Source organism: Scyliorhinus canicula, chromosome 3, assembly GCF_902713615.1.
Source record: "Scyliorhinus canicula chromosome 3, sScyCan1.1, whole genome shotgun sequence".
Lineage (NCBI taxonomy): Eukaryota > Metazoa > Chordata > Chondrichthyes > Carcharhiniformes > Scyliorhinidae > Scyliorhinus > Scyliorhinus canicula.
This window is the reverse complement of record NC_052148.1, coordinates 271,675,917-271,690,133: the sequence shown is the minus strand read 5'-3', so window position 1 is coordinate 271,690,133 and position 14,217 is coordinate 271,675,917. Positions and strand designations below refer to the sequence as shown.

The 14,217-nt window shown below is 48.5% G+C and overlaps 1 protein-coding gene across 13 annotated transcripts in view; it reads left to right on the top strand.

The window, feature by feature from the left end:
- Window positions 1-14,217, top strand: part of LOC119963540 (electrogenic sodium bicarbonate cotransporter 1-like) — a 296,890-nt gene that overhangs the window by 230,783 nt on the left and 51,890 nt on the right. For all 13 annotated transcript variants that reach the window (XR_005460119.1, XR_005460120.1, XM_038792824.1 and 10 more), the window contains one exon: window positions 11,120-11,305. Coding sequence is in view for 11 of the 13 variants with exons in the window: in XM_038792824.1 (XP_038648752.1) it covers window positions 11,120-11,305 (186 nt within the window). In the remaining 2 variants the exon portion in view is untranslated. The remainder of the gene's footprint in view (window positions 1-11,119; window positions 11,306-14,217) is intronic.

Genomic DNA, 14,217 nt, shown 5'->3' with positions numbered 1-14,217 from the left:
GAAACCTGGAACCTATGCTTGACAAAGAGCCACGGTCGGAAAACCAAACGGAAAGGTTTACCTACCCAGCGTCAGTGAAACCTGCCGAAGTGCACAGACAGCTCACCAATACATGGTTAACACCAGAGGCATTCTGAAATCGTGGACCCTCACATTTACAACTGAAAATATATAATCTCGGGCACCCAGCATCATAATTTAACTCTTTTAGGGCAGCACGGTGGCGCAGTGGTTAGCACTGCAGCCTCACGGCGCTGAGGTCCCAGGTTCGATCCCGGCTCTGGGTCACTGTCCGTGTGGAGTTTGCACATTCTCCCCGTGTCTGCGTGGGTTTCGCCCCCACAACCCAAAAGATGTGCAGGGTAGGTGGATTGGCCACGCTAAATTGCCCCTTAATTGGAAAAAATAATTGGGTAATCTAAATTTTTAAAAAAATAATAATTAACTCTTTTACCCCGAGTCACTCTGGTGAGCCTACAAAGCGCTCCTGATTCGAACCCGTGACCCACCCCAGCTACTAATGAGTCCTGGGTTGGGTCGCTAGGTACTGTATTACCTCGTTTCTTGAATGGGCGGGTGGATCCCATTCATAAATCAAATTACAGTCTGCTGACATGGGAATTGTTGGCTTTTGACTGGGTTGCTGCCTGCACGCCCCAAGTTAGATTGTGATCAATCTGCTCGTGTTACTGCAGTGCACAAAACATTAAATTATACAATGGGGCCTTGTTTGCAAAGGCTTAGCAATAAATGGTAATGACACCAGAAAGACGGTGAGTCCACAGAGTAAAGATTTGATATAATCGCATGGGAGATCTTTATGTTGATTAGAGTAATAATGATGGAATAGACTTCTGGAAAACAAGTAACACTGCCCTATTGAATCATTTAATGAAGAATTTAACAAAGCGTTATCAAGGAAAATTAAAAACGACCAGAATAGTAACGCACAAATTTAGCCCAGTGAGTCAGCACTAATGACATTCTCCATAGAGCTCTCGCCCCTCCCCCTTACTATTCCTCCTTTTCAATAAACTATCTGAATTACTGATTAAATAGTTTATTGCCTTTGATCCATTGACAGAAAGGTTTACCGAGTCCTTTGATGTAGGGCTGTGTCTTGAATTGTGACCCAATCTGTAAAAGTGCTGAGTGGACCAAGAATTGGCAGCATTTGGATTTGCTGGTCGACACATCATCCTGGGGGTATCTGTCTCTCTGAGGGAATTTACATGTGACCATGGTAAATTGGTGGGGTCGCCTCTCTCCTGACAGTGCATGTCAGGAAACCCCAGACCAGAGACTCCACCATCCATACGCATTTCTCCTGTTTGTTTGAAGGGAGAAGTGCACAGTGTAGTGAAGCAGTACACTGACCTGTTATCCCTCTCAATCAACACGTTAGACCACTCAACAGTGCTGAGTTGAATTGGGGTTGGTGTGCTAATTAGGACACTCTCTTTATAAGCATTTAATATCAGCGCACATTAATGTGATGAAAGCTTTATTGGTTCAGATGCCAACTGTAAATTATATTTCTGTAGCACCTTTCAGATCTTCAGGACGTCCCCAAACTCTTCACGCCCAGTGAATTACTTTCTGAAGTGTAGTCATTGCTGTTATATAGGAAATGCAGCAACCGGGTTGCACGGTGGCGCAGTGGTTAGCACTGCTGCCTCACGGTGCCGAGGTCCCAGGTTCGATCCTGGCTCTGGGTTACTGTCCGTGTGGAGTTTGCATATTCTCCCCTGTCTACTTGGGTTTCGCCCCCACAATCCAAAGATGTGCAGGGTAGGTGGATTGGCCACGCTAAATTGCCCCTTAATTGGAAAAAATAAATTGGGTACTCTAAATTTATTTAAAAAAAGAAAGGAAATGCAGCAACCCATTTGTGCACAGTACAATCCCACAAAGACCAATGACCCAGATAATAAGAACTAGGAGCAGGAGTAGGCCATCCGGCCCCTCCAGCCTGCTCCGCCATTCAATGAGATCATGGCTGATCTTTTGTGGACTCAGCTCCACTTTCCGGCCCGAACACCATAACCCTTAATCCCTTTATTCTTCAAAAAACTGTCTATCTTTATCTTAAAAACATTTAATGAAGGAGCCTCAACTGCTTCACTGGGCAAGGAATTCCATAGATTCACAACCCTTTGGGTGAAGAAGTTTCTCCCAAACTCAGTCCTAAATCCACTTTCCCTTATTTTGAGGCTATGCCCCCTAGTTCTGCTGTCACCCGCCAGTGGAAACAACCTGCCCGCATCTATCCTATCTATTCCCTTCATAATTTTATATGTTTCTATAAGATCCCCCCGCATCCTTCTAAATTCCAACGAGTACAGCCCCAGTCTACTAAACCTCTCCTCGTAATCCAATCCCTTCAACTCTGGGATTAACCTAGTGAATCTCCTCTGCACACCCTCCAGTGCCAGTACGTCCTTCTCAGGTAAGGAGACCAAAACTGAACACAATACTCCAGGTGTGGCCTCACTAACACCTTATACAATTGCAACATAACCTCACTAGTCTTAAACTCCATCCCTCTAGCAATGAAAGACAAAATTCCATTTGCCTTCTTAATCACCTGCTGCACCTGTAAACCAACTTTTTGCGACTCATGCATGAGCATACCCAGGTCTCTCTGCACAGCAGCATGTTTTAATATTTTATCATTTAAATAATAATCCCTTTTGCTGTTATTCCTACCAAAATGGATAACCTCACATTTGTCAACATTGTATTCCATCTGCCAGACCCGAGCCCATTCACTTAACCTATCCAAATCCCTCTGCAGACTTCCAGTATCCTCTGCACTTTTCGCTTTACCACTCATCTTAGTGTCATCTGCAAACTTGGACACATTGACCTTGGTCCCCAATTCCAAATCATCTATGTAAATTGTGAACAATTGTGGGCCCAACACGGATCCCTGAGGGACACCACTAGCTACTGATTGCCAACCAGAGAAACGCCCATTAATACCCACTCTTTGCTTTCTATTAATTAACCAATCCTCTATCCATGCTACTACTTTACCCTTAATGCCATGCATCTTTATCTTATGCAGCAACCTTTTGTGTGGCACCTTGTCAAAAGCTGTCTCCTTTTCTGTTATCCCAGGACTTGGAATCACGGATCACAAGGATAGGGCGGGGAAGTAGCCTGGGTAGGGTGCTCTTTCAGAGGTTCGTTGCAGACTTGATGGGCCGAGTGGCCTCTTTCTCACTCAGGCCTGATGTTACTGGCAGAGTAGTCGGGCAGAAAGGTGTTAGGCCACAATGAAGTTTGTCCGGAAGGCTCTTTTCTATCCCGCCCGTACCTGCTGCATTGTCAGCTGAGGGCAGGTTTCACTGCTGAAAGGCTTCCCCTGTCGTGTGATCGCCCTTGTCTCCTGTGCGTGCCACCACACTTGACATTTTCATTGCGATCACAAAGGAAGAAGCAAGTGTGTGGATGTGGTGCCTGTAGTATATTCAGGGTTAACAGAGCAGATATGCTAATCCATGAGGTCATTGGGAATGACATCCATGGTTAAAATTCCACCTCCCAACTCCAACTGTGCAGACCTCCCTGAGTACCAGTACGTAGGAATATGCCAGGGATATGTGCTCAGGTCTCTGCACAGGGTCTTGATGTTTCTCACTTAGAGGGGAGAGAGCTTACTGAGCTGCAACTGACACATTGTCACACTGGCCCAATAAGAAATGTTGTCTGAGTTTGGGCTTAAAGCAGTGACAATGTTTTCAAGCAACAAGTACATTGTACCTGACCCGAAAACACTTGTTGCTGTGACTTGAGGTGAAATGTAGAGAGTTGCCCAATTCTCTGCCGCCAATAGGGGAAGTTTTCCGCTCCTGATGTTCTCGTCAAACCCCTGCACAGCAGATTGAACTTGCCAACCTCTAATTAGCAGATGGAAAGTCATGGTGAGAATTGATGGCAGAATTTTCCTCGAGGAGCACTGTAAAAGAAATTCTTCCCTCACCCACAACAGCTGCTGTAGTAAAATGTCTAAAGGCGTCACATGGCAGTTATCTGACAGAATTTTCACACCAAAGCCACAAAAGGTGAGGGTAAATCGGGGATGGTGGAATTTCCTCCTTAACAGCACTGTGTGTGTCCCTCCACCTCAGGGACATGCAGCGGTTCAAGAAGGCAGCTCACCACCAGCTTCCCAAGGGCAGTTGGGGATGGACAATAAATGCTGGACGAGCCAGCGATGCCCACATCTTGTAAATGAATTTTAAAAAGGGCAAGAGTTGGAGGAACAAAGAAATTTCAGAGGGCTGGGGAAGGTCACTGAGGTAGTGAGGGGCTACTTTCTGACAAGTTAGAAGGCAGCACGGTAGCACAATGGTTATCACTGTGGCTTAACAGCGCCAGGGTCCCAGGTTCGATTCCCGGCTTGGGGTACGTTCTCCCCATGTCTGCGTGGGTTTCCTCCGGGTGCTCCGATTTCCTCCCACAGCCCAAAGACGTGCAGGATAGGTGGATTGGCCAGGCTAAATTGCCCTTAGTGTCCAAAAAGGTGAGGAGGGGTTATTGGGTTACGGGGATAGGGTGGAAGTGGGGGCTTAAAGTGGGTCGGTGCAGACTTGATGGGTTGAATGGCCTCCTTCTGCACTGTATGTTCTTTGTTCTAAGTTGATGAGAGAAGGACTTTGAGTTGGCAGAAAGATGAAAGGCTAGTCTTATCGTTGTGCAGGGGAGACGCAGGTACAGTTCGCCCCTCTGACATTATCTCTCTCATTGCCGATTGGTGGTGGTTTGTACTGGAGCTCCCCAGTTTCATTCCATTCCTGGTTTCCATGGCCTTTCACTCATTTTTTAAATAGTTTTTAAATCTGATAAATCTTACAGTTAAAGACGGAGGCAACATTCACATTGCGCAGGGGGCTCAAAGTGGGGGGGGGGGGCAGAGAAATTCCCGCACTTGTCTGTCGAACCTATTGCTAAAGAAGGTAGCACGGTAGCATGGTGGTTAGCATAAATGCTTCACAGCTCCAGGGTCCCAGGTTCGATTCCCGGCTGGGTCACTGTCTGTGTGGAGTCTGCACGTCCTCCCCGTGTGTGCGTGGGTTTCCTCCGGGTGCTCCGGTTTCCTCCCACAGTCCAAAGATGTGCGGGTTAGGTGGATTGGCCATGCTAAATTGCCCGTAGTGTCCTAAAAAGTAAGGTTAAGGGGTGGGGGGTTGTTGGGTTACGGGTATAGGATGGATATGTGGGTTTGAGTAGGGTGATCATGGCTCGGCACAACATCGAGGGCCGAAGGGCCTGTTCTGTGCTGTACTGTTCTACGTTCTATAAGCGCCGAGGATCGATCCAGCGATGTAGAGAAACAAAATATACACATCTGTGCAGCATTTTTCACAGCATCTTAAAGCACTTCACAACCAATGAAGTACTTTGTACGGCTGCTGTGATGTAGGAAATACGGCAGCCAATTGGCACATAGCACAGCAAGCTCCCACAAACAGCATTGTGATCGTGATCAAATAATCTGTGACTTTTTTTAGTGTAAAGTTTATGGAGGGTAAATGTCGGGTCACCCTACACATTGTCCCTGGGGACACTGGCCTCAGAGAGCAGACGTGGTCTTAATTCAGCATCTCCTCTGAAGGACCACACCTCCAGCGGGGCAGCACTCCCCTCAGTACTGGTACTGGAGTGTCAGCCTGGATTCCTGGCCTCAAGCCCCAGAGTGAGACTTGAACCCAGAATCTCCCAGCTGGAAGGTGAGGGCGCTGCCCACTGAGCCATATCTCACACCAAATGCCGATTGCTTTATCGATGGTTCTTCCCATTTCCTAGGGGCGCAGTTTTATGGTTCCTGTGAACGGCTCGTCGCATTTCCCGGCCCCACCACCATTCTGCCCGGTGTTATTTCCGATGGTGCAATGTGAACTAAGTGAAGCCATTCACCTGATGTCCAGTGTGTCTCTTATAGTGAGTGACCCGTCAGGTCAACAGCACTTGAGTGGGGCCAGATCATAGAATCCCTACAGTGCAGAAGGAGGCCATTCGGCCCATCGAGTCTGAACCGACCCTCGGAAAGAACATCCAACCTGGGCCCACGCCTCCACCCTATCCCTGGAACCCAGTCACCCCACCCAAACCTTTTGGACCCTAAGAAGCTGTGAAGCCACAGTGCTAACCACTGTGCTGCTGTGCTGCCCCATCAGCCAGGATTACATGCTCAAGTCCTGGAGTAGAATTTGGACTAAACTGATGTATTCCTTGAACTTGGCATCATCAAAACTCAATGTTTAACATTAAAATAGCCAATATTAAAACACATATAATAATAGATCAGTTAGAAAGGGGGAAGTTAAGTGATAAGCCAATCAAACTTTTTTATTTTATTTATTTACTTTCTTTGTCAGTTTAGCGTGGCCAATCCACCTACCCTGCACATCTTTGGGTTGTAGGGCTGAGACCCACGCAGACACGGGGAGAATGTGCAAACTCCACACGGACAGTGACCCGGGATCGAACCCCGGCCCTTGGCGCCGCGAGGCAGCAGTGCTAACCACTACGCCACCGTGCCGCCCTCAAGGCCGTAGATTCTGAGTTCAGGAGAAACGCCTTGATCCAAAGAGCAGTTAGAATGGGGAACTCACTCCCACAATGAATGGTTGAGGTGAAAAACATAAGCACAAGGAGGAAGGAACAGGCAGTTACGGTCAGGTAAAGTGGGTGGGAGGAATTTAACGCCGAGCATAAGTTCTGGAATGAACCTGTTGGGCCAGTTGGTGTATTTCTGTGCTGTAAATTCACTGTAATCTTACGTAAAACTCCTACTCCGGATGGATTGTACCCACATGTACGGTATTAGAGGGTTTGGGGGAAGTGATAGCAAGTCACCAAATATAATTCCTTGGAAAAAGGAACCATGCCAGAGGACTGATTGAACGCTGATGTGTTTTCTATATGTGAAAAGGGAACTACAGACCAGTCAGAGGAAAGATATCAGGTCCGTTTTAACCAAATGGCAACTATGTCCCAAAGTGAGAGCGTTTAGTCACGTGTTCCCCGGCACTCACAGCACCGGGAAAGATGCCCTATCGAATGTGACTCCGGTTAGATACCGAGCCTCAGTGGGGAATGTCCGGCTGAGGCCAGGGTGCCAGGCTGGCAATGCCAGGGTACTAACCTGGCCAGATGCACGTGGGGACCGCCAAACCTCTGGGAGACCCCCACGAGTGCCATTCCATCTGGTCCCCGTTGGTGGAGACCACGGCGCTTGCCCGGGGCCTCCAAGGTGAAAGGGAAAGATCCCAAAGCCTTGGTTCCCTCGGGGAACTGCGTTTAGAGTGAGACTAGCTGTCTTGCTCTAATATGCAGATTTGCCATAAAGTGACCCCACCCACAATGGGTGGGCTTCATACGGCAACATCTCGCGAGATCGCATTAGATCTCCCGAGTCATGGCGAGCCGGATAGGTCCCAGGAGCGGGGTCTACCGTCATTTACCGGCAACGGTGCGCCGCTTTTCGGGTGCAGAGTGGTCGGTAGATCACGGCAATCATCGAGAAAGATCCACAAAACTGAAAATATAATAAAAGATTGTCAGCACAAATTTCATTCTTGACCAACCTTATTGAATTATTTGAAGGAACACCAGAAAGGGTAGACAAGGGTAATGCGGGATGTAATATATCTGGTCTTCTAAAAAGCCTTTGATAAGGCAATACATAGCAGACAAATGCTTAATGTCAGAGAATGTGGAGTCAGGGGACTAATGCCTACAACACAGTGAACAAGTCACATTGAGTGTGAGATAAATACTCTGGCAAAGTTTGGGAATTGGAACTACGCGAGGATTGGCACTGAGACTGCTAAATTCACCATTTGCATAAGGGGCGCGATTCTCCGACCCCCCCACGCCGGGTGGGAGAATCGCGGGAGTGCCGTGCGATTCCCGCCACGCCGCCCTTGCACCCGCAGCGATTCTCCCACCCCCCCAAAACGGCGTGCCGCGTTTTTGTACGTCAGACCGCTCGGAGATTCTCTGGCCTGGATGGGCCGAGTGGCCTGCCCAATACGACCGGTTCACTCCGGCGCCAACCAAACCTAGTCGCTGCCGGCGTGAACAGCACGCGAACGCTGCATGTGCGGCCTGTGGGGGAGGGAGGATCGAGCACCAGGGGGGTGCTCAGTGGGGGTCTGGCCCGCAATCGGTGCCCATCGATCGGCGGGCCGGCGTCTCTAAAAGATGCACTCTTTTCCCTCCGCCGCCCCGCAAGATCACTCCTCCATGTCTTGCGGGGCGGCGGAGGGGAGGACGTCAACCTGCGCATGCGCGGGTGACATCAGTTAAGCGCCGCCGGCCGCGTAATTTACGCGGCGCCGCTTTGACTCGGCGCCAAGGCCCAGCGTGCAAAATTGACGCGGCGCCACTCCTAGCCCCCTGGGGGTGGGAGAATGGGGGGTGAGGAGCAGCCTCCGCCGCCGGAGTGAAACACTCCGGTTTTCCCTCCGGCGCCGGCACTTTTTCTCCCGTTGGGAGAATTGGGAGATATTTGGAGTTGAGAATCAAAAGCGCAAATTCAGAATTTGCATTTGGCACACAAATCTGGAGGTGTAATTGTACCGAAAAAGAATGCAACAAAATACAAGAAAACGTTAATAAAATTGGAGAATGGGCCGGTGTTACAATCCCAGTTGATGCCATAACCGTGCGGGAAAATTCCAGAATGGAACCCAGGCTCAAAACACTGTACTTTCCTTTTGGTAAAATTTAGAGGACCCAATGATATTTAAGGGGCAATTTTGCGCGGCCAATCCGCCTACACTGCACATCTTTGGGTTGGGGGGGGGGGGGGGGGGCGGCAACACGGTGGTGCAGTGGTTAGCATTGTTGCCTCACGGCGCTGAGGTCCCAGGTTCGATCCCGGTTCTGGGTCACTGTCCGTGTGGAGTTTGCACATTCTCCCCGTGCCTGCGTGGGTTTCGCCCCCACAATCCAAAAGATGGGTAGGGTAGGTGGATTGGCCACACTAAATTGCCCTTTAATTGGGAGAAATGAATTGGGTACTCTAAATTTATAAAAAAAAACAAAAAAAATCTTTGGGTTGTGGGGGGTGAGACCCACGCAGACACAGGGAGAATGTGTAAACTCTGGCATTTGGCACAGTGGTTAGCAATGGGACTGCGGCACTGAGGACCCGGGTTTGAATCCCAGCCCTGGGTCACTGTCTGAGTGGAGTTTGCACATTCTCCCCATGTCTGCGTAGGTTTCACCCCCACAACCCAAAAAGATGTGCAGGCTCTGTGGATTGGCCATGCTAAATTGCCCCTTCATGGGAAAAGAAAAAAAAACAACAAAAAATCTTTGGGTTGTGGGGGTGAGACCCACGCAGACACAGGGAGCATGTGCAAACTCCACACGGAAGTGACTCGGATCCAACCCGGGACCTCAGTGCTGTGAGGCAGCAGTGCTAACCTCTGCGCCACTCATGTTTCACAGGCTGTGCAATAATCTCACAAACCTGAAAATCACGTCAGGTATCTTTCTGGCATCTCAGCCTTCTTCTCAGCTCAGTCTGTTTTTACTCAACAGCTCTTTGTTCCCGTGCCTTTATCCTCAGACCTCTTGGAAACTTTTCTTTATTTCTGCAGTTTCCATAACTAGCTGCTCTTTCGATCACTTGCACTTGTTTTCTTATCCATGACTCCATCTTCTTCTGGCAAGGTTGAGATAGATGCTCCCTATAGATGCTCCCTCTTTAGTCTTCTGAAAACCAACTGCTCCTAGCAGAGCTGTGAGAGTTGTCTTCTCTCTCACTACCTATCTCCAACTACAATCAAATTAGGTAGTCTAAAACTTAAAAGTTTCTTTACCTTGCAAAGCCCAGTTGCTGAGCAAAACCCACATGCTTATGCCTTTTATTTATTCTTCACACCATAGCTCTCTCTAAGCACAATAGAATCACAGTCGGAATTGAAACCAACCCCTACACATACAAACACCTTGGTCCAGCATGAATCTAACTATAGAAACAAAACCCACTTATTTCAATGTTTGCCAGGCTAAAGCAAGAAATAACACACTCATGGGATAATGAGAATCTAAGTGGCATCGATGAACAATAGGATCTAGGGGTACAGGCACATATAAATCACTCAAAGTAGCAAACGTGGTCAGAGAAAATCAAACAAAACACTGGTGTTCATTTCTGAAGGCATGGTATTGGAAACTGACTTTTATGTTCACCTTAGTGTCGAACTTTGGTTAGTCCACACGCAGAGTACTCCACATTTCAAAAAGGATACTGAGACAGGAGAGATGGTAGCCACTGGTAACGTCTAGCAATCCAGATGTCCAGGCTAATCCCCTGGGGACAGGTGTTCCAATCCCACCATTTAGATTCTCATTATCCAAGGATAATGAGATTTCCTGTTTATTTTCTACAATGCATTGTCTTATGTTTATCTCTATTGAAATTCATTTTCCATTTACCAATGCTAGGAAAACAAACGTTGCTTTAAAGGATTTAAATTCAATTAATAAATCAGGAATATAAAGCTAGTCTCCTTAATCGTGGCCATCAAACCATCAGCAATTGTTGTAAAAACCCATCTGGTTCACTAATGATCTCTAGGACAGAAAATCTGCCGTCCTTGAACAGCACGGTGGGGCAGTGGTTAGCACTGCTGCCTCATGGCACAGAGGTCCCAGGTTCAATCCCAGCTCTGGGTCACTGTCTGTGTGGAGTTTGCACATTCTCCCCGTGTCTGCGTGGGTTTCGCCCCCACAACCCAAAGATGTGCAGGGTAGGTGGATTGGCCACGCTAAATTGCTCCTTAATTGGAAAAAATGAATTAGGTACACTAAGTTTATATTTTAAAAATGCCGTGCTTACTGGTCTAGCCTACATGTGAGTCCATCCATGGTGATCTGATCAACTCTTAACTCAAACCCCTTGCAAATCACTCGGTCCAAGGGGAATTAGGAATGGCCAACAAATGCTGACTGGTCCGGCAATGGCCACATCCTGTGAAGATAAGAAATGAAGAAAAAGGAACTGGAGAGGTGGGGGGAAAATGGTCACACTTCTTACTAATGATACAATATAGAGTTCCAGAAAACCGATCATGTTTCTCTTCTCTGCCAGAACACAAGCATTGACTGGTCTTCGCTGGCGAGGGAGGATTGCCTAACGTATGGCGGCAAAGTGGTCGGAACGAGTTGTGATTTTGTCCCCGATGTCACCTTGATGTCGTTCATCCTTTTCCTCGGTACTTACACCTGTTCAATGGCTCTGAAGAATTTCAAAACCAGCCCATACTTCCCAACTACAGTAAGTCAGAAGTAGTCACACTTGATGTCATTCTATCAGCGACTGTTTAACTTGTATAAGTCATCTTGCCCAACAAAAGGCAAATACACACGTCATCGCTAACTTTTGGTCTGTGAAGGGTCACGATCGGATTCTTACCCAATAGGGAACTGAATCTGTCTCTGACCCCTAACCTGTGAACTGCCGAAAAGGGAAATATGACATAGGCTGGAAAACTGAAAAAAATACAAAAATGCTGGGAATACTCAGCAGGTTTGACAGCCACTTTCGAGAGAGACACAGAGTTAATGTTTCAGGCCTGCAGCCTTTCATCAGAACTGGGGAAGGTTAAAGACGTAATAGGTATTGAACAAGAGTTAGAGGGGACAAAGACAAAAGAAAGGCCTGTGATATAGGAAGACAGGAATGATTATGGGTGTGATTCAGCCCCACTCGGTGTCGGGTCAAGGCCAATGAATCTCGCGAGAGGCTCTTGCATGATTTGCGATGCTCAAAACGTCTCCCGAGATTGAATGGCATCCCGCTAGACTTTGCGATGTGGCTCCTGCCCTCACTGGGCGTGGCCCGGATTAGCGTATTTAAATTAGGAGAACCGTCCATTTAAATATTCAATCGCTGGATTGTTCCGGCACCCGGGACTCAACGGCCGCACCTGCGCGACCTCGCCAGAGCGCCGTTCAGTACTGGTCCACACAAACATTGAGCAGGCGTAGAGACGTCAGGTGGCCACAGACAGGGCAAGGGGGTACCCTGGTTCTCCTTCTGGTACCCGGGCACTTTGATAGCTTCATAGGTTAGGGGGCAGAGACAGATTCAGTTCCCTATTGGGTAAGCCTGCACACAGTGCCACCTGGGCAGGCTGGCAATGCCAGGGTGCTCAGTTACCAGGTTGGCAATGCCAGGAATGAAGCCTGGGAGGCGTTAAGGGGTAGTGGGGGTTGAGGGGGAGTTCCCGGGGGCTTTCCCAAGGTTTTGGGGGGGGGGGGGCGGAGCCCCCTGAAAGCAGGTGCAGGGGAAGATCGGGCAGCCTTCCAAAATGATGCCCGTTCTGCGAGGTCTACTTCATGCTGCCGATCTCAGCAGCGGGCAATCACTCTAATCTCCCCCGGCCAAAAAGAACCCGACAAAGTGACGTTGAATAGCAAGATATTTCTCAGCACTGCAACCACCAAGAAACACCCCACTAAACGCACCTTAAACCAGACATAGAAATTTCTCGGGTGAATCGAACCCTTTGTGACAGAAGAATAATTCTTCCAGGGTCGAAGGGAATGGTGATGGGGCAAGAAAAGAACAAAGGATATGCCTGGAGCAAGCGTGCTGGTGGCTGAAAACATAAATATAAGAAATCAAAATATGCAAAGAAAGGGAAACAAAAAGGGGGACAGAGCTTATGGGTTGAAATTGTTGATCACCCTGCTGAGTTCTGAAGGGTGTAAAGTGTCTAACCGAATGATGAGTCGTTGTTCCTCAAGCTTACATTGAGCTTCACTGGGACAGTGCAGCGGGACAAGGACAGAGATGTCAGTGCGAGAGCAAGGTGGAGAATTGAAATGACAGACCACCGGGAGGTCAGGGTCATCAAACGCAGACTGGGTCAAGGTGTTCCACAAAGTGGTCACCCAATCTGTGCTTTGGCCAAATCACTGAGTGTCTTTAAGACAGGGATGTGTTTGATGGTGACAATGGAGATGGTGGAAAATGATCCGTTGAATGGAAAGGCTGGAGGGGCAGAAGGTGAGGACAAGGAGAACAGTTTAGTGGTTGTGGAAGGGAGGAAAAGGGGTGAGAGCAGAAGTGTGGGAGATGGGGCAAACACGGTAATGGGACATGTCAACCTCAGGTTGCTGTGGGAGTCAGTGGGTTGATAATGAACATTAACTGACAGTCAGTCGGCAGAAATGGAGGCAGAGAGGTCAAGGAAGAGAAGGGAAGAGTGGGAGGCACACCATGTGACACTGAGAGAAGGGTGAAAATAGGAAGCAGATTTGAAGTTTTTCAATTCAGGGCACGTCACCGATACAATCTTCAATGTAGCAGAAAACCTGGTCAACTTTACTTCCAATTTCCACCCTTCTCTCAGCTTCACCTACACAAGAATTGACAGAAGTGCTGGGATCTTGGAAGGATGTAGGGCTGGAAGAGATTGCAGAGATAGGGAGGAGTGTCGGGGACTGGAGGAGGTTATAGAGATAGTGAGGGTTTAGGGGTTGGAGGAGCTTATAGAGATAGGGAGGGTTGTAGTGGCTAGAAGAGGCTACAGAGATGGGGAGGGTTTTAGTGGCTGGAGGAGCTTGCAGAGATAGGGGATGGTGTAGTGGCTGGAGGAGCTTACAGAGATAGGGAGAGGTGTAGGGGCTGGAGGAGATTATAGAGAGGGAGTTAGGTAGGGGTTGGAGGTGGTTATAGAGAGGGAGGTGGGCAGGGCGTGTAGGAAGGGTGTAGAGGCTGGAGGAGGTTATAGACATAGGAAAGGTTGTAGGGCTGGTGGAGGTTACAGAGATGGGGAGGGTTGTAGGGGCTGGTGGAGGTTACAGAGATAGGGAGGGCTGTAGGCGCTGGAGATGGTTACAGATTTAGGGAGGGTTGTAGGGCCTGGGAATGTTACAAAGATAGGGAAGGTTGTTGGGGCTGGAGGAGGTTACAGAGATAGGGAAGGTTGTTGGAGCTGGAGGAGGTCACAGAGATAGGGAGGGGTGTAGGAGTTAGAGCAGATTACAGGGATAGGGAGGGTTGTAGGGGCTGGAGGAGGTTACAGAGATAGGGAAGGTTGTTGGGGCTGGAGAAGGTCACAGTGATAGGGAGGGGTGTAGGAGTTAGAGGAGATTACAGGGATAGGGAGGGTTGTCGAGATTGGAAGAGGTTATAGAGATAGGGCTGTAGGGGTTAAAGAAGTAATAGAGATATGGAGG